This window comes from Chiloscyllium plagiosum, unplaced genomic scaffold (assembly GCF_037043375.1).
Source record: "Chiloscyllium plagiosum isolate Xiang-an unplaced genomic scaffold, Cpla_swu_hap1 HiC_scaffold_30, whole genome shotgun sequence".
NCBI classification, from domain to species: domain Eukaryota; kingdom Metazoa; phylum Chordata; class Chondrichthyes; order Orectolobiformes; family Hemiscylliidae; genus Chiloscyllium; species Chiloscyllium plagiosum.
The window spans coordinates 54,221,273-54,242,766 of NW_028270168.1; the positions used below are offsets into that span (position 1 = coordinate 54,221,273).

At 45.9% G+C, this 21,494-nt stretch overlaps 1 protein-coding gene across 2 annotated transcripts in view; it reads left to right on the plus strand.

Annotated features, from left to right (window-relative positions):
* tinagl1 (tubulointerstitial nephritis antigen-like 1) overlaps window positions 1-21,494 on the plus strand; it is a 110,380-nt gene that overhangs the window by 5,588 nt on the left and 83,298 nt on the right. For both annotated transcript variants that reach the window (XM_043717967.2, XM_043717968.2), the window contains exon 3: window positions 11,525-11,588. In XM_043717967.2, the coding sequence (XP_043573902.2) occupies window positions 11,525-11,588 (64 nt within the window). The remainder of the gene's footprint in view (window positions 1-11,524; window positions 11,589-21,494) is intronic.

The window sequence follows — 21,494 nt, forward strand, 5'->3', positions numbered from 1 at the left end:
CACCCTCACACGCACACACTGTCACACACACCGTCACACACAGTCACACACATACCCACACACCGTCACACACACACCGTCACACACACCCTCATACACCCCCTCACACACTCCCTCACACTGTCACACACATTGTCACACACACCCTCACACACTCCCTCACACTCACACACCCTCACACACACACCCTCACACACTGTCACACACACCCTCATACACACTGTCACACCCTCACACCCACACCCTCACTCACACACCCTCACACTCACACACTCACTCACACACCCTCACACTCACACCCCCTCACACACTCACTCACACACCCTCACACACTGTCTCACACACCCTCACACTGTCACACACACCCTCACACACTGTCTCTCACACATACACACTCACTCACACACACTGTCACTCACACACCCTCACGCACCCTCAAACACCTCACAGACTGTCACACACACCCTCACACTGTCACACACACATACACACACACACTCATTGACACACACTGTCACTCACACACCCTCACGCACCCTCAAACACCTCACACACTGTCACACACACACCCTCACACACTGTCACACACACCCTCACACTGTCACACACACATACACACACACACTCACTGACACACACTGTCACTCACACACTGTCACTCACACACACACATACACACACACCCTCACACACTGTCACACACACACCCTCACTCACTCACACACCCTCACACACTCACTCACACACACACACAAAATACACACACAAAATACACACACACACGGTCACTCTCTCACACACGGTCACTCTCACACACACACGGTCACTCTCACACACTGTCACTCACACTCACTGTCACTCACACACACACACACTGTCACTCACACACAGATACTGTCACATACACTGTCTCTCACACACACTCACACACCGACTGTCTCACATATACACTGACTGACACACGCACATTGACACACATATACTCTCTCACATACACACTGACTCTCACATACACACTGACTCTCTCTCACACACACACACTGACTCTGACACTGACAGTGCAGCACTCTCTCAGCACTGACCCTCTGACAGTGCAGCGCTCTCTCAGCACTGACCTCTGACAATGCAGCGCTCTCTCAGCACTGACCCTCTGACAGTGCAGCGCTCTCTCAGCACTGACCTCTGACAGTGCAGCGCTCTCTCAGCACTGACCCTCTGAGAGTACAGCGCTCTCTCAGCACTGACCCTCTGACAGTGCAGCGCTCCCTCTGTTCTGACCACCTGACAGTGCAGCGCTCTCTCAGCACTGACCCTCTGACAGTGCAGCGCTCCCTCTGTTCTGACCACCTGACAGTGCAGCATTCCTTCATCGAAACTGAGGACTGCAGATGCTGGAGATTAGAGTCGAGAGTGTGGTACTGGAAAAGCACAGCAGGTCAGGCAGCATCCGAGGAGCTGGAGAGTCGATGTTTTGGGCAAAAACCCTTCTTCAGGAGTGATAGTCTCATTCCTGATTAAGGTCTTTTGCCTGAAACATTGGCTGTCCTGCTCCTTGGATGCTGCCTGACCTGCTGTGCTTTTCCAGTACCACACTCTCGACAACACACCCTCAGCACTGACCCTCTGACAGTGCAGCACTCCCTCAGTGCTGACCCCCTGATAATGTGGGGTCCCCTCAGCATTGACCCTCTGACAGTACGGCCCTCCTTCAGTGCTGACCCCCTGATAGTGTGGGGCTCCCTCAGAACTGACCCTCTGATTGTGTGGGGTCCCCTCAGCACTGATCCTCTGTGGTACTCTAACAGTGCAGCACTCCCTCAATACTGACCCTGTGAAATGTGGTGCTGTCAGTACTGACTCTCTGACAGCATAGCAGTCCCTGAATACTAACCTTTGACAATGTGACCCTCCGTCAGTATTGACCCTCTAACGTTGTAGCATTCCCACAGTCATGACTCTCTGACAGTGCAACCCTCCCACAGTATTGACCCTCCAACAGTGCGGCCCTCCCTCTGTACTGACCCTGTGATAATGAGGCTCTGACACCCAGCTGGGTCTGTCACACACTGGCTGACATGACTCACACGCAGATCTCAGACTGGCATATGTACAGGTTGACACTGACTCTCACACACAGACTCTTAGACCCCCATACTCCAGGCTAACACACAGGCACACTGACTCACAGGCACTCTCTCACACAGGTTCTCAGACTCACACTCGGGCTCACCCACACAGGTGATCTCATATACACACAGACACACACACACACACAGACATGCACACGCACAGACACGCACACATACACGCACACATACACGCACACATACACAAACACATGCACACACACGCACCTGCACAGACACACACACACACACACACATGTGACAAGAATTCATCACAAGCAATCTCCACATTATGACAAGAGTTAAAAAGTGAATGTTTGTAGGTTTGGCCTGGGATAAGTCTCCCATCATGTGCAAATGAAAAGTGCTTCTGTGAGGATAGCTCCCTCTCCCTCTGTATCAGACTGAGTACAAAGAAACCTCGATTATCCAAATTTCGGATTATCCAAACAAGATCTCAAGGTCCCATGAAAACGGAATTAGGCAACTCAGCACTCCGTTATCAGTTAAACGGCATTATGGCCTGCGTTGCCAGATAACTGAGGCATCTTTAATAACCAGCACTCACAAATTACCGCTTGTTCATGATAGATCAGTTATCCAAACGATCAGTTATCCGAACAAAATACTCCCCGTAATCACATTCAGATAATCAAGGTTGTTTTGTACACAGTTTGGGAAAGTGTCAATGGTGTAACTAACCACAGTGAGGTTGTGGAGTTTTCGTGAGGCTGAGTACGGGCTCACCATATGCAGGTTGGTCAGGGTCTCTCTTTTTTTAGTAGCTGAAGGAGAATGAGGCGGGAGGTAGAGGGAAAACTGCCTCTGCTGGCTTGGGGGCAGACTCTGAAACATTGAGCCTGACCTTCCAGGGATGAGACGAGATCAAGTTCCAACGTGTGGTTTAAAACACTCTCCCACAAGAGACAGCTGTCGCTAGGTTCGTTACTCATTTCAACTCTGAGAGTGGCAGACTTTCTTGTCTCCCTCTTCCCTCCTCTCCCTCTTTCCACCCCTCTCCCCTCTTCTTTCCCCTCCCTCTTCACCCCCTCTTCCTCTTCCATCCCCTTCCTCTCTATCTCCCCCCTGTCCACCTCCGTCTCCCCGTCTCCCTCTTCATGCCCGCCTCCCTCTTACCCCTCCCTCTTGCGCCCCTTCCCCCCACCCTCTTACCTGCCCTTCTCCCACATCCCTTTCCCCCACCTCCCTCTCTCCCTCTCCATAACCCTCTCCCTCTTCCCTACCCACTCACCCTTACCCTCTCCCCCTCTGCCTCCTCTCACACATCCTCTCTCCTCCCCTCACTTCTCCGCTCTCCTCACTCCCCCTCCTTCCCCACCTCTCCTCCCCGTCCTACTCCTCTTCTCCCCCCCCTTTCCCCCCCTTCCCTCCCCTCTCTTCCCCCCCTTTCCCTCCTCTCTTCCCCCCTTCCCCCTTCTCCCCCTCTCTTCCCCCCCTCTCTTCCCCCCCTCTTCACCCCCCTCTTCACCCCCCTCTTCACCCCCTCTCTTCCCCCCCTCTCTTCCTCCCCTCTCTTCCCCCCCCTCACCTCCCTCTTCACACCCCTCTTCACCCCCTCTCTTCCCCCTGCCCCTCCTGCCCCTCCTCTCTTCCCCCTCTCTCTTCCCCCTCTCTTCCCCCCTTTTCACCCCTCTTCACCCCCCCTCTTCACCCCCCTCTTCACTCCCCTCTTCATCCCCTCTCTTCCCCCCCTTCCCCCTTCCCCCCCCTTCCCCCCCCTCTCTTCCCCCCCTTCTTCCCCCCTCTTCACCCCTCTCTTCCCCCCCTCTTCCCCCGCCCCCCCTTCCCCCCCCTCTCTTCCCCTCCCTTTCCCCTTCCCATCTCTCTCTTGCTGCGTCTTTCTTCCCCCACTCTCTCCTCCCCCCCACTCTCTTGCCACCACTTTTCTCTCTCTCTCTTTCCCCCTCTCTCTTCCCCTCCTCTCTCTTCCCACCCCCCCTTCCCCCCTCTATTGCTCCCCTTCCTCCTCCTCTCTCTTGGCACCCTCTATTCTCCCCCTCTCTCTTTCCCCTCCTCTCTCTCTTCCTCCACCTCTTCCTCCCCTCTCTCTCTTAGCCCCCCCAATCTCTCTCTCTCTCTCTCTCTCTCTCTCTCCCTCTGAAGTCAGGGATGTTGTTGCTTTACCATGAAGTGCTAAGATTGTAATCTGAAAAGAACGTTGAAACATTTCACTAGCTCACCACTGATGGGGGTGGTGGTGTCTTACCATCCACAGTGGAACAACAACATGAATGTTTGTAACTTCTCATACTTGCTGAATACAGACACTTGTTGGAGAAATGAGTTGCTTCCCAGGATGACCTGGTGATGAGTTTGCTCCCCCTTCCTCTCTGAGTGAAATGGAGCTGTCTGGGAATGAGTACCTGCATCACGTTTGACAGTGGTACCTTCCTCTGTCTGAGTTTGTCTACATTCAAGGTTCATTTGGGAATGTGGGAGAAAGAGGCTGCAGTCTTAGGAGACAGGGAGGGGGAGTGTTTAATCATGATGATTAAACCACAATGTCCAGGTGAAACACTCGCAACAGGTGGATGGCCAGGTGCCTTGAGGTTTTACACATTTCAGGTTTTTTAAAAACAAAACCAAAGCCCTGGTATTCAGTGAAGGTACGTTAAACATTACCAGGCTGATCATGTGAAGAGAGTAATGTTTCATATCCACCTATGTCTCCAGGTTATAGATGAGAAAATCTTTTGCTTGTTAAACATTACCTTTGCCTGTCGTTGTCCTGTGGCTGGGGAGTGGTAATTGCTGACTGTTCCACCACCTACAGTATGTTGAATGCGGAAGCTCAGAGCAGGAGGGGGGTCACAAAGGGGCAAATCTCCCGACTGTAGCTTTCAAACTGAACTCTGCTTCCCAGATCAAGGTGAGAAAAACAAAGCTGTTTGTGTTTAAACTGAAACTCCAGCCTAGGGAAAGCCCATCCATTCTAAGATGTCCCCCCACTTTCTGCATGCTCTCTATCCTGTACAGGCTGATGGCTGACGCACAGCATATCCAGTATGTTGGAGGGCTCATTGCTGCATTATTGTAGCACCCAACCATGGCCTTAGCCGGGGATGCTTGGCATTGCATTGGAATGCAGCATTCTGCCAGGCTGGGGGGGTGGGGCGGGGATACAGGGGGTGGGGCGGGGATACAGCCTGACAGATCTTCTGAGCTTTTCTAGCAATTTCTGGGGATATTTTTGTTTCAGATTTACTCCACCCTCAGTTCTTTTGGTTTTTATTGGATGTGTAGGCACTGATCTGATCTGATCTTGAGATAGCAGTATCAATCAGGGCACCACGGAGAGCTCCCTGCTCTTCTGCCAAACAGTGCTCAGGGGTATTTTCTTAAAATGCGTGAAAGCCACTCTTGTTAACATCGTGACTGAAGCGTGGCTCCTCTGACAGTGTCGCACTGGAGGTTAAGCTTGAGTTTGTGCTGAAGTGGAACCTCAGCTGATGACGTTTTGACTTAAGAGGTGCATGTTGTCAACTGAACCCACAACTAACACTAGGAAGATTGAATTGAGTGAGAACTTACATTATGCCTTTCACAATCTTCGGGCCCTCCTAAAGTCATTGTTTGTTCTTGGACACGTGTTACAGTTGGGATGTTGGGTCTTGTCGGTTCGATGCAGGACAGAATCTGATGAAACATTGAGCTGCATGTTCCTGATCAGTGGCTAGTTCCAGAGAAACTCCAAACTGTTTGTGGTGGAAAGTCAGTCATGAGCTTCCCAGAGGCACCGAATTAAAAAGCTGTCTTCCCGATCAGCGGTGATACCTGGCCAGCGGTCCCTCCAGGAGGGGTGGGCTTTGCCATAAAGGCATAGGAGCAGAGATAGACCATTCAGCCCATTGAGTCTGTTCTACCATTCAACGGATAATGGCTGATCTAATAATCCTCAATACCACATTCCTGCCTTTAACTGATTAAAGACCTGTTTATCCTCAGCAATGAATTGCAGAATGACTCCACCTTACACCCGTCTACTATACTACAGATTTACAACCATCACAAGATATTCCATCTTATCTGTCTTAAGTGTGTAACCCCTGGTCCTGAGATGATGTCCTGTTGTCCTAGATTCTCCCACAAGGGAAGATAGCCTCCTCGCATTCATCCTGTCAGACCTCATGGGGATCTTGCATGTTTCAATTGGGTTCCCTCTTATTCATTGGAATATAGAAGATAGGCCCAACCTACTCAACCTCTTCCGGTAGACAATCCCTCCAAACCCAGGATCAGTCTAGTCTAGTGAACGTTCTCTGATCTGCCTCTAATGCCTGAATATCTTTTCTTCCCAAAACTATCAATGATATTCCAGCTGTGGAATAGTTTTAGCAAAACCTCATTATTTTTACACTCCATTCCCTTTGAAATAAAGGCCTGCTCCCTTTGCTACATTATAGTTGCTAGATAAACGCAAATTGTTGTATCAATGCATCTACAAATCCCCCCACACATGAATCAATATATAATGAGAAGCACAGTGTCACAGGGGATGTGGGCTTTACCGAGGCAGACAGGACACCACAACACAGAGTCGCTGTCTGCAGGGCAGTGAGTAATGAAGAATCCCTCATGGCCACACTGTAACGGCCTCGTTGTGGAGGGAGATCTCCAGCCTCTTCCGGGTGTTTTGTGGCTGGAGCCGGTGCTGTCTTATCCCAGTGAAGCTGTGCTGGTGGATTGAGGGCAGGTGCAAGGTGGTGATGCCCCAGTTGGGTATGATCCACCTGCTGTTGTGGAGTGAGTAATCTGTGCTGCTCCAGCGAGGTGCTGAAAGGTAGGAGTGTGTTGAGAAGCTGACCCACAGCAACGATGCAGTGTTGCAGGACAGGGCAAATTCAGCTCGTTTGGTCTGTCCTTTCACAACTGCTGCATGGTCTGTTGAATATTGTTAGTCTCTGTTCTTGCACAGAAAAAGCATTATCATGTGATCTGGGTTCAGACCCAAATTAGGTTCTTTCACTTTTAGATTGTGCCCTCTTCTCAACCAGCTTCACGTGCTGGAACTTTGTACAATTTAATTGTTTTCCTTTTGACTAGAGTCAACTCTGCATGTGTTTGCTCAGTTCCAAGGAGTGTGACTTGCTGAGCACTGTGGCTGCCGGCAGTGTGCGTTCATCTGACTTTTCACCTTAACTTGGGATTGTCTGTCTCACACAAGAAAATTTGAACTAAATTTTACCCTATTGCCTTTTTGTGACTGCTTCCAAATAGAATGCTTTGGCTCAGTTCACTCCGTTCCATAAGGCAGCCTATAACACTGAGCCCCCACCACAGGTTTGTTGCCCCCATGGCTCTGTATTTGTTAGCTTTCCTTTGGTCAGTCTGTTCAATTGGCCAGAGTTCCCAGGTTATGAAAGGAGAGAAAATCACCTCTCAGAAGGTCACTGGCTCAAGACCAACTCGTCATCCAGACTTACATTTCTCGGTGAGGTGAACAAAAGAGATAACATGGTACATTTTGAGGAAGGGTAGCTTTGTCACTTAACCTAGAGGGTGGAGAAATGTTGTCGTTTTAACCCAGGGTTCAAACTGTTGCTGAGAAGTAAAAGTAGCAATCTTGAGCCTGCTTTGTTTCTGGGCTCCTTTATCATTCTCTGGCATTAAGTGAAGGACGCCACTTTCCCAGTTGATTCTTGGTAATCTCTTATCTCCTTCAAATTGTAAATGGAAACTGTCAACTGTTTCCCACAAGCCAGCAACTGCTGACACATTGAAGTTTTGGATCACTTACTTGTCTCTCCTCTCATAGAGGAGAAGACTGGTGATTTCGGAGTGATTACCGTCTGTAATCCAGTCACTAAAGTCCCCATGGGGACCCGCTGCAGTGTGATACACTCTTGTTTGCTCATTCATTCACTAAAAGCCATGATCTATCAGGGACATGAACATAACAGCTGCCAGAAGGTATCTGTCAGTCTCTGACACTGACACAACGGGGATATTACTGCAGGGGAGACAGCTCTGAGTACTGTAATAATGCGTTAACTTATCAAGACTCTCCTTTTGTATAGGAGAGGAATCAGCCATTCAGCAACTTTAGTTTACTCTGCCTTTAACTAGATCATGGTGGATTTTCCACTTCAATGTTTTCCTGTGCTATTCACACATACAGTGGTATCATTCATATCTGGAAATGTATCATTTCTCACTCAAACCTGCCCAATGATTGAGTTGCCACAACCTCTGGGTAGAGAATTTGCCTCCTGCTGATTGAAGAAATTCCTCCTTATCTCCATACCATATTACATGACTCATCCTCTGGTTCTCAACCACCACCACAAACCAATCCCTGCACACCACCCCCCACCCCCACCCCCTCCCACCAGCCAAGATAAACCTGCTGCACAGATCCTGTCAAGTCCTGTAAGCATTTTGTAGGTTTGAGTACACCACATCCTGTGAAACTGCAGAGAACACAAGACCCAGTCTCCTCATGGGACAGTCGCACCAGCCCAAGGCTCAGTCTGGCAAATCCCTCTCCCTCTCCCTTCTCCTTTCACCCTTTGTAGCCACCCCACTTCCCCCCCCCAACATCATGTCTCCAATGAAGTGTGTGTTGCAAATTTAATATTCTATCCTGTCGGCACTGCTGATGGTGTTGAATTAAACAGTCTTGGGATGTTGTCCTCATTTGACATTGTTGGTATCTGTTTCCTATACCTGGTGAGCTTTGATCTAGCTAAGAGGTATATTGGGTCACTCCAGGCTGCAGTTAAAGGGTTTGGGCTGCAATTGCCCCTGGGTAAGAGTGAGGTGATGATGGTAGGTTTTATTTCCAGCTGATCCTGAGGAATTATTTTGACTAGATTTCCTACAGTAGGGATGCAGGCCCTTCAGCCCAATAAGTCCACACCGACCCTCCAAAGAGTAATCCACCCAATCCTATTGCCCTCCCCTATAACTTACCCCTGACTATGGGCAATTTAGCATGGCCAATCCACCTAACCTAGTCATCTTTGGGCTGTGGGAGGAAACCCATGCAAACATAGGGAGAATGTGCAAACTGCATACAGACAGTCACCCAAGACTGGAATCGAACCCAGGTCCCTGGCATTGTGAGGCAGCAGTGCTAACCACTGAGCCATCGTGTACTTTGTTTTCTACCAAAATATTTTCACTGCCTCCTTTGACCTCCCATCCGAGTCGGCCCCAATTGGTTCCCCCACTTGCAACAGGTACCAGACTCTGATCAATCAAGCATCTGACCTGGGACCTGAAACACAGCATCCCCACCCTCACCTGGAAAGAGAGAATTGCAGTTGCACAACACTTTACAGAACATTGACTGTCTCAAAGGCTTTAGTGTGAAGTGTCTTTGAGTTTTGCACACTGTTGTAGGAAGCACAGCAGCCACTTAGTGCACAGCAAGCTCCCATAAATATTAATCTGATAATGATCAGAGATCTATTTGTGGTATTGATTGAAGAATAGATATTACCCAGAACTCCAGGGAACGCTCCCTGCCCTTCTTCAAATACTGCTTTAGGATCTTGCACATCCATTTGAACAGCGGCTGGGACCTCAGTTTATCAGCTTACACAACAAACAGTGCCTCTGACAGTGCAGCACTCCCTCAATACTGCACTGAAGTGTCTGCTTTAATTTTCTTGCTTAAGCTCTATAATGGCACTTGAAGTAAGAACCATGTGACTTTGAGATGGGAGTCCTACCAACTAAATTGAGGTTGAGCTACAGGAAAAGATGAGGAGCTCCTATCCATTAGGCTTCTAGAAATGTTTTAAAGAGCTGGTTTATTCTGGGTCTGGTGACCCTTGGGCACTAGTGGATTGCCAGGTTTATGGATTCTGGAGGTTCTGCATTGAAGAGTGCTATTGGTGGAGAAATGTTCCTTCATGGTGTTGAGGTGGGCCTTGTTCCTTTTGCCAAGGGATCTTTCCTTAATTGGAGACTGATACTAGGATAAAGGCTAGGTTGCCTTGATCAGTGTTACCTTTTTTTAAATTTGTGTGGCTGTTTTTTGAAAGAGGTACTTCCAATAAATGAATAAAAACATTTACAGGAAAACTGAAGATGTAAAGAGTTTCTGAAGTGTGTCCAGATGATTTCTGGCTACACTGCTGCTGAGGAGGAGGAAGGCTCCTTGCAGTGGAGGTTACAGACCTGAGATTGTGGAGCACATTCCTCGAGGATTAGTGAGCTTTCCTCCACATTAGGCTTCATGCGTTACAGACACTGTCTAATACCCCAGGCATTCAGTAGGGTTACAAACTCAATCACATTCCTCCAAGTCATTCCACGTTGAAGGTGATTAAGAATGAAAGTTGCATGTATCCCAATTAACTCTTGTATTGTAATGTGAGGATGAGTGAAAATGTGTGAGGGAACTTTTCCCCCACCTTTCTGATTACTTGCTGGTGTATGGGTCCCTCATGCTGGGGTGCAATTTCTATTGACAGAATGACAGAGGGTGAGTGTGTGGTAAATACTGGTGGAGACGCAGGGTATTTGTTGGAGTGTGTTTCTAAAGGTTGATTAGTTGCTGATGGGGGCCATTGAGCAGAGTGATGTGCAGAGTACTTATGGGGGGCAATGCTTTTTGCCTCTACTGTTCCTTACATTGCCTCACTCTGAGGCTGACTCCATAATCCTTGAGATTGGGTCAAGAGTACTCCGTGCTGGTGCTGGCAGACTTGGAGTGGGCTTTGGAACTGGAAGCCCACGTCAAACCAATAGAAATAGTTTGTTAAGAGTTGAAAGGTTTCTCCAGTGTTAGGGTATTCAATTCCTTAGGATATTGTGAAAGTGCAAGAAATTATGACTCGATGCCAGTGGCTTAGTGGTAAACAGGCAAGGGTATGCCCCAGGCATGGGATGATTGTGAGAGGCTAAATGACTGCCTGCTGTACTGCATAGGTCAATGTTACATGAACTGGAATGAAGGATTAGAATTACATTTTATTACCACATGTACTGTACTCAAGTATAGGAATTCTGAGCACTGGTTCAGTTCACCAGAACTGTTGGGGAATTAGCCTGGCTTCACACCATTGCTGCTGTGACTGGGACTGGTGGGAAGCTGAGACTGCTTGGGGATCACAGTCACAGAGGAGAGAGCCTTGTGCAGTGGGGGCTGATGGGAAGTTGAGTCTGGGTGGGGATCATGACCACAGAAGGAACAGCCTTGTGCAGCCGTGAGCTGCGTGCTTTCTCTGAGGATCTGACCTGCTGGAGTAAGGCCACTCCAGTTGATCAGGTTCACATGATATCCCCACTCTCAGGGCAATATTATCCTTTTTTACAACAGTTGAAAGGTTAGTTCTACCTTTAGCTTTTTACTGTCAATTTGCTGTCAATTTTTGTCTTTCACTTCCAATGGTCCTGTGCTAAATGTCTCTCTCACTCTATTCTAGATTGTATAAAGAATGGGCTCCAATACCCATCAGGAGCCACATATCAAGAGAACTGCAACCTCTGGTAAGTGTTACCTACAGACAGCTGTATTTAGTGATTACACTATGCTAGGAGATCTCTTTGTGTGGTTGCAAGCTGTGACTTGGAATTTGAAATCTAGAATGCTTACAGACCAGGAGAAGGTCATTTGGCCCATCAGTGATGGTACTGGCTCTCTGCAAGAGCAATACAGTGAATCCCTCTCCATCTCTGTTCCCCATAACCTGTCAAATATTTGCTCCCAGGATAATTATCCAATTCCAGTTTGAAAGCCTTGATTGAACCTGCCTTCATCACACTCTCTCAGGCAGTACATTCTAGACACTAACCCCTTGAGATTGAGTGACCATAATGTGATCGAATTCCTCATCAAGTTGGAGATTGATCTGGGTGAATCTGAGACTAGGTCTTGAATCTAAATTGAGGACATTACAATGGTGTGAGACATGAGTTGGCAATGAAAGATTGGGGCACTTTACTTCAAGGGATGATGGTGCAATGGCATGCAAACATTCAAAAATGCCTAGGTGAATTGTAACAATGGTTCATTTCTGTCGAATGCAAAAGTTAAATGGCAAAGGTGGCCAAACCAGGGCTTACAAGGGAAATTAGGGATAGTCTTAGCTCCCAGGAAGAAGCGTACAAATTGTCATTTTTTTCTGGTCAATAGTCCTGAAGAGTGGGAGCAATTTAGAATTCAGCAAAGGACAGAGACCAGTTGGTTGATTAGGAAAGGGGAAATTGAGTACAAGAATAAGCTTGTGGGGAGCTAGGAAACTGACTGTAAAAGTTTATATAAATATATGAAGGGGAAAATGATTGAAGCCACCTGCTAAGTTATGTAGGAAATAGTGGGATTTATAACGGGGAGTCATCATATCCTTCTTTATGAACACAGAACCAAAATACCAGCACTGCTGGGGAATGCAGGGTTTAGTGAGAGGGAGGTACTGAAGATAATCAGTATAAGCTGGGGAAATTGATAGGATTGAAAACCAATAAATCCTCAGGGCTGGATAATCCACATCCTAGAGTACGTAAGGAAGTGTCCCTAGAAATAGTGGATGCATTGGCCATCATCATCCAAGATTCAATAGATTCTGGAAAACTTTCTACAGATTAGAGGGTAGTTAATATTTAAGAAGGGAGGTGAAGAGAAAACTGGAAGTTATAGACCAGTGAGCCTGACGTCAGCAGTGGGGAATATGTTGGAGTCTGTCTAAAAAGAATTAATAGCTGAGCTTATGGAAAATAGTTGGAGGATCAGACAGATTCAGCATGGATTCATGCTTGACAAATCTACTGGAATTCTTTGTGTATAACTAGAAGAGTTGATGAAGGGGAGCCAGCTGATGTGCTTTTGTTTTAGATTTTCAGAAGGCTTTTGGCAATTCCATACAGGAGGTAGGCTGGTCCAGTTAAAGTGCACGGGATTGGGACAGGTGTTTTGAAGTGAATAGAAACCTGGTTGATGGACAGGTTAAAAAACGGAAATAAACATTTCTTTTCCAAATGACAGGCAGAAGTACAGCAGAGAGGGTACTGCAAGAATCAGTGCTAGGATTGCAGCTATTCATAACATGTATTAATGATTTAGATGAGGGAACTAACTGTAAAATCTCCACATTTTCAGATGACTCAAAGCTGGGTGGAAAGATGAGTTTTGAGGAGGATGCAGAGATGCTTCAGTGTGATATAGACAAGTGAGCAAATACATGGTAAATGCAGTATAATATGAATAAATGTGAGGTTATCCACTTTTGTAGCAAAAACAGGAAGGCAAATTATTATCTGACTATAAATTAAAAGAGAGGAATGTTCAATAAGACCTGGGTGTCCTTGTATGCCAGTCACTGAAAGTAAATATGCAGTTGCCACAGGTGGTGAAGAAGGCAAAAGGTGCATTGGCCTTCATAGCAAAAAGATTCAAGTACAGGAGTAAGGATGTCTTGTTGCAATTATACAGGACCTTGCTGAGGCAATACTTGGAAAATTGTGAGCCATTTTGGTGTTCCTTATCTCAAAGAAGGATGTTCTTGCTATAGAGGGGATTTACCAAAGGTTTACCAGACTGATTCCTGGGATGGTGGGACTAATCTCTGAGGAGTTGAATCAGTTAAGTTTATATTGTCTGGAGCTCAGAAAAATGAGGAGGAAATCCCGTTGAAACCATAAACTTCTAACTGGATAAATCTGGGTAGATGAAGGAAGGACGTTTCTCATGGCTAGGGAGTTCAGAATGAAGGGTCATGGTCTAAAGATATGGGGTAGGCTTTTTAGGACTGAGGATGAAGGGAAATTTCTTCACCCAATGAGTGAGCCTGTGGAATTCACTACCACAGAAAACAGTTGAGGCCAAAACATTGAATGATTTCAAAAAGAATTTGGGGCAAAAGCAAGAGCAGGCCATTGAGCTGGGTAATCATACATGATCAGGATGAGTGGTGGAGCAGGCTCAAACGCATCCTACTTTCCTGCTTCTATTTTCTGTCTCACAGAATTGAACCTGTCTCCACTCCACTCTCTCAGACAGTACATTCCACTCTGAACTCTAACAACTCTGTGTGACCAGGTTCTCCTCCTTTCATCTTTTGATTTTGCAAGTTATCTCCCGTTAGTTCCCTGTGGTTCTCCAATGCTGTCTACTCTGCCCAGACTCCTCACAATTTTGTAAACCAAATCTCCTCTCAGCCTTCTGCAATAAGAACAGTCCTGACTTCTCCAATATATCCACGTATCTGAATTTCCTCATTGTTATCTGCACCTTCCTAAAGCCTTCCTCCTTCCTCCTTAAATCCAAAATTAGCTGAATATGCCAAGAGTACATGAGGCACCATAACCAGATGGATGTGGGAACAAAGAACCTGATTTTTTTAAGGTATTTCATGAGGGCATTTCATGATCTCGGGCATCCAAAATAAAATACTTGAGTGTAGTCACTGCTTAGAATTGGGAAACATGGAGACAGCAAATAGTAATGTGATAAAGTCTGCATAATCTGAATTGGATTCTTGTGATTTGATTGAGAGAAATTGATCAGAATAGTGAACTCCTCAGGATCATTTATGTTTTTCTATAGGCGTCCAAATAATTCCAGAGATGTAGAGGAAAGGATAGCAATGATTATTCTCAATAGGAGCGAGAGTGACATGGTAGTTGTTATGTGGAACTTCAACTTCCCAAATATGACTGGGAATACTATAGTTCAAGGAACTTAGATGGGTCAGTTTTTGTCCAATGTGTGTAGAAGGGTTTTCTGACACAGTAAGTAGACAGGCCAACAAGGGGCGAGGACAGGCATTAGATTTGGTACTGGTTAATGAACCCAGTCAGGTGTTAGATTTGGAGGAAGGTGAGCACTTTGGTGATAGTGACCACAAATCAGTTATGTTTACTTTAGTGATGGAAAGGGACAGGTATACACCAGAGGGCAAGAGCTATAGCTAGGGGAAAGGCAATATGATGCGATTAGACAAGATTTAGGATGGGGACGGAAACCTCAGGGGATGGGCACAATAGAAATGTGGAGCTTATTCAAGGAACAGCTACTGTGTGTCTTTGCTAAGTATGTCAGGCAGGGAGGAAGAGGTCGAGTGCAGGAACCGTAGTTTACTAAGGAAGTTGAATCTCTTGTCAAGAGGAAGAAGATGGCTTATGTTAGGATGAGTTGTGAAGGCTCAGTTAGGGCGATTGAGAGTTACAAGGTCAACAGGGAAGACCTAAAGAGAGAGCTCAGACAGGTGAGGAGGGGACATGAGAAGTTGTTGGCAAATTGAATCAGGGAAAACCCTAAAGCTTTCTATAGGTATATAAAGGATAAAAGAATGACGAGAGTAATTAGGGCCAATCAAGGACAGTAGTAGGAAGTTGCACATGGAGTCAACGGAGATAGATTAGATTCCCTACAGTGTGGAAACAGGCCCTTCGGCCCAACCAGTTCAGGCAGCATCCAAGGGCCTTCTGGGATGCTGCCTGAACTGCTGTGCTCTTCCAGCACCACTAATCCAGAATCTGGTTTCCAGCATCTGCAGTCATTGTTTTTACCTTTGGCCCAAACAGTCCACACCGACCCTCCGAAGAGTAACCCACCCAGACCCATTTCCCTCTGACTAATGCACCTAAAAGTATGGGCAATTTAGCTTTGCAAATTCACCTGACCTACACATCTTTGGACTGTTGGAGGAAACCAGAGCACCCGGAGGAAACCCACACAGACACGGGGAGAATGTCACACAGTCAGTCACCTGAGGCTGGAATCAAACCTGGGACCCTGGTGCTGTGAGTCAGCAGTGCTAACCACTGAGCCACCGTGCCACCCCAAAAGGGAAGCACTAAATGAATATTTTGCATTAGCATTCACACTTGAAAAAGACTGTTATCGAGGAGAATAGTGAGATACAGGCTACAAGATGAGACGGAGGAGGAGGTGTGAGAAATTCTTGAAAGCGTGAAAATAGATAAGTCCCCTGGGCCGGATGGGATTTATCCTAGGATTTTCTGGGAAGCCAGGGAGGAAATTGCAGAGCCTTTGGCTTTGATTTTTATGTTGTCATTGTCTATAGGAATAGTACCAGAAGACTGGAGGATAGTAAATGTTGTTCCCTTGTTAAAGAAGGGGAGTAGAGACAACCCTGGTAATTATAGACCAGTGAGCCTTGCTTTGGTTGTGGGTAACGTGTTGGAAAAGGTTATAGGAAGTAGGATTTATAATCATCTCAGTAGGAATAAGTTGATTCGGGATAGTCAACACAGTTTTGTGAATGGTAGGTTGTGCCTCACAAACCTTATTGAATTCTTTGAGAAGGTGACCAAACAGGTAGATGAGGGTAAAAACCTTGATGTGTATATGGATTTCAGTAAGGTATTTGATAATGTTCCCCATGGTATGTGGACAAATGTGACAAAATAAAGAGGCATGCGATTGAGGGTGATTTAGTGGTTTGGATCAGAAATTGGCTAGCTGAAAGAAGACAGAATGTGGTGGTTGATGGGAAATGTTCATCCTGGAGTTCAGTTACTAATGGTGTACTACAAGGATCTGTCTTCGGGCCACTGCTGTTTGTCATTTTTATAGATGGCCTGGATGAGGGCATAGAAGGATGGGCTAGTAGATTTGTGGAAGACATTAGGTCAGTACAGTTGTGGATAGTGCAGAAGGATGTTGTAGGTTACAGAGGGACATAGATAAGTTGCAGAATTGGGCTGAGAGGTGGCAAATGGAGTTTAAAGTGTAAAAGTGTGAGGTCATTTACTTTGGAAGGAGTAACAGGAATGCAGAGTACAGGGCTAGTGGTAAGATTCTTGGTGGTGTGGATGAGCAGAGAGATCTCGGTGTCCATGCACATAGATCCCTCAAAGTTGCCATCCAGCTTGATAGGGATGTTAAGAAGGAAAACAGTGTGTTAGCTATTATTAGTAGAGGGATTGGGTTTCAAAACCATGCGGTCATACTGCAGCTGTACAAAGCTCTGGTGTGGCTGCACTTGGAGTATTGTGTGCTGTTCTGGTCACCGCATTATAGGAAGCATGTGGAAGCTTTGGAAAGGGTTTAGAGGAAATTTAGTAGGATGTTGCCTGGTATAGAGGAAAGGTCTTATGAGGAAAGGCTGAGGGACTTGAGGCTGTATTTGTTAGAGAGAAGACGGTTGAGAGGTGACTTAATTGAGACATATAAGATAATCAGAGGGTTAGATTGGATGGACAGTGAGAGCTTTTTTCATAGGATTAATGATGGTTAGCACGAGGGGGCCTAGCTTTAAATTGAGGGGTGATAGATATAGGACAAAATTCAGAGGTAGTTTCTTTACTCAGAGAGTAGTAGGGGCATGGAACACACTGCCTGCAATGTAGTAGACTCGCCAACTTTATGGGCATTGGATAGGCAATTGGACAAGAATGGAATAGTTTAGGTTAGATGGGCTTCAGTTTAGTTCTGCAGGTCGACACAACATTGAGGGCTGAAGAGCCTGAACTGCGCTGTAATGTTCTATTTTATTTGAGGGAGTTGATGGGGCCTTGGTTTAACATAATATATTTGAGCTCAAAAGCCTCTGACAGTGAAGCCCTCCCTCAGTGTTGCACTGAAATTGTTCTTTCCTATTTATAGCTAAACTTCTGCCAGGAAATGTGCTGTCATGTGATGTTTCCCATTCATCTGTCTTTCACCATCCTCACACATCCACTAAAGCTTATCTACAATCCTGCTGTAATATCCATTCGTCTACTACGCCTAAGTCAAATCCTCAGTCTGCTGCCTTCCAGTTACCCCCTTAAGAGATCACTGCAGCTTTTCAATTCTGATCAAGTGATCCCCATTTTCTTACTTCAAAATGTGACATTCAAAAACAATACAAAATATCTCTGTTTGTGGGCTATATGTGGAATTTTCAGCACTGCCACATTAACCTGCTCCAGTCTCTGATACAACATGAGCCCTCAACTTTCTATTTGAGGTGGGAGTGTTTCCACTGAGCCACACTTGAAACCACAATGTACTTCCTGCTGCTAGCAGCAAAACCTGGTGTTTGTTGTGTTTCCTCTTGTTGTTTTGACACTGTATTTCAAGACAGCAGTCGGAAAGGGGACCATCGGTTGATGAGTCATGGGGCAAAGGACAGTGATTCAAGAGTGGGAGGGGAGGCCATGGAGAATACCTTTGCTCAAAGGAAGAATGTAAGAAGGGAAGGTGGATTGATTAAGAATATCAGGATATCCTCCAGGAAAATGGGGAATGTGAGAAAAGCAGAGGGAGTGAGAGCAAAAGGCAACTAAAGCTGTTGTTTACCATTTTAAAAACTCTTGGAGGCAAGCTGGAAAAATGTAATAATTCTAAACTTTGTATTAGGAAGGGCATATATTCCAAGGGGAAACTACCATCAGATTCTTAGCGTAGCGCTGAGTTGCAAAATAGATTTCCTGTTACTTTTGTATCTTTAGTCTCGGCCTTTGCTGAACTCACGGCTGTAATTAGGGATAGGGAGAATATTCTTGGGAATCCATCGAGGGAGGTTATTTTGGTGAAACTGAGAAATAAGAAAGCAATGATCACCTTACTTGGATTGTACTGCAGACCCCCCCCCCCCCCCCCCCCCCCCAATAGTCAACAGGAAATTGAGAAACAAATTTGTAAGGAGATCTGTTATTTGTAGGAATGATATGGTGGTTATGGTGGGGGATTTTAACTTTACCAACATAGACTGAGACTGCCAAAGTGTTAAGATTTTAGGTGGAGAGGAATTTAAGTGTGTACACGAACATTTTTTGGTTCACTATGTGGATATACCCATTACAGAAGGTGCAAAACTTGACCTCCTCTTGGGAAATAAGGTTGGGCAAGTATTCTAATTGGTGATGGAAAAGGATAGACTGGATGTAAAAGTTCAAGGTCTTCATTGGAGGAAGGACAATTTTGACGGTATTAGGCAGGAACTTTCAAAAGCTGATTGGGACAAAAGTTAGAACAGAAGTCAAGAGACAATATGTTCCTGTTAGGGTGAAAGGAAAGGCTGGTAAGTGTAGGGAATGCTGGATGACTAAAGAAATTGAGATTTTGGTTAAGAGAAAGGAGGCATATGTCAGGTATAGACAGCAGGAATTGAGTGAATCCTTAGAAGAGTATAAAGGCAGTAGGAATATACTTAAGAGGGAAATCAGGAGAGCAAAAAGGGGACATGAGATAGTTTTGGCAAATAGAGTTAAGAAAAATCCAAAGGATTTTTACAAATACATTAAGGACAAAAGGGTAACGAGGTAGAGAATAGGGCCTGTCAAAGATCAGCAAGGCGGCCTTTGTGTGAAGCCGCAGGAGATGGGGAGATACTAAACGGGTATTTCGCATCAGTGTTTACTGGGGAAAAGGACATGAAACATATAGAATGTGGGAAAATAAATGTACATATTACAGAGGAGGAGGTGCTGGATGCCTTAAATGCATAAAGGTGGATAAATCCTAGGTGCCTGATCAAACGTACCCTAGAACTCTGTAAGAAGCTAGGGAAGTGATTCTGGGCTCCTTGGTGAGATATTTGTATCATCGAAAGTAACAGGTAAGGTGCCAGAAGACTGGAGGTTGGCTAATGTGATGCCACTATCTCAGAAAGCTGGTAAGAACAAGCCAGGGAACTATAGACTGGTGAGCCTAACATTGGTGGTCGGCAAATTGTTAGAGAGAATTCTGAGGGACAGGACATACGTGTATTTGAAAAGACAAGGGCTGATTAGAGATAGGTAAAAACAATGACTGCATAGTCAACATGGCTTTGTGTGCGGGAAATCATGTTTCACGAACTTGATTGAGTTTTTTGGAGAAGTAACAAAGAGGATTGAGGGCAGAGCTGTGGACATAATCTATATGGACTTCAGTAAAGTGTTCGACAAGGTCCCTCATGGTAGGCTGGTTGGCAAGGTTAGATCTCATGGAATACAGGGAGAAGTAGCCATTTAAATACAAAACTGGCTCGAAGGTAGAAGAAGGTGGTGGTGGAGGGTTGCTTTTCAGGCTGGAGGCCTGTGACCAGTGCAGTGCCACAAGGATCGGTGCTGGATCCACTGCTTTACGTCATTTATATAAATGGTTTGGATATGAACATGGGGGAATAGTTAGTAAGTTTGCAGATGTCACCAAAATTGGAGATGTAGTGGACAGCAAAGAAGGTTACTTCAGAGTGAAATGGGATCTTGATCAGATGGGCCAAAAGGTTGAGGAATGGCAGATGGAGTTTAATTTAGACAAATGTGAGGTGCTGCTTTTTGGAAAAGCAAATCAGAGCAGAGCTTATATACTGAATGATAAGATCCTGGAGAGTGTTCTTGAACAAAGAGACCATGAAGTGCAGGTTCACAGTACCTTGAAAGTGGAGTTGCAGGTAGATAGGATAGTGAAGAAGGCGTTTGGTATGCTTTCCTTTATTGGTCAGAGTATTGAATATAGGAGCTAGGAGGTCATGTTGCGGCTGTACAGGACATTGGTTAGGCCACTGTTGGAATATTGTGTGCAATTCTGGTCTCCTTCCTTTCGGAAGGATGTTGTGAAACTTGAAAGGGTTCAGAAAAGATTTACAAGGATGTTGCCAGGGTTGGAGGATTTGAGCTATTGGGAGAGGTTGAATAGGCTGGGACTGTTTTCCCTGGAGCGTCAGAGGCTGAGGGGTGACTTATCGAGGTTTATGAAATCATGAGTGGCTTGGATAGGGTAAAAAGACAAAGTCTTTTCCCTGGATGGGGGAATCCAGAACTAGAGGGCATAGGTTTAGGGTAAGAGGGAAAGATTTAAAAGGGACCTAAGGGGTAACTTTTTCACACAGACAGTATATGGAATAAGCTGTCAGAGGAAGTGGCGGAGGCTGATACAGTTTCAACCTTTGAAAGGCACCTGAATGGGTATGTGAATAGGAAAGGTTTACAGGGATATGGGCCAAATGGTAGCCAATGGGATTAGATTAATATAGGATATCTGGTCGGCATGGATGAGTTAGACCGAAGGGTCTATTTCCATGCTGTACATCTCGATGACTCTATGAGTTACAGATTGACAGGGCCTTTCTGTGAAATCTGTTGATCGGACAGGTTCCACAATCTAGGGGGGCGGGGTTTCTTGTTCCCACAATTTATATGATAATGTGGCTGGAGACACCGTGTTTGTTGGATAAGCATACACCACTGTGTGTCAATCTAGAACTATAAACTGTGTACAGATAGCTGTCAACTCGCTCATTGGGCTGTCCAGAGTCCAATTCATGTCTGAGACATGGAATGTAAACACTGGAATCTCACTTTACTCCATCACCTGTTGCCCTTTACCTGAAATTTAATTTAAAATTTCCTTCAAGCAGTTTGATATTCAAAATCCACAGTCACTGGTTGTCACAGCTTCCGCAGCTCAAGTTGTAAACTCTCATGCTCCAAGTCCCATTGATGGATGTGCAGCATTCA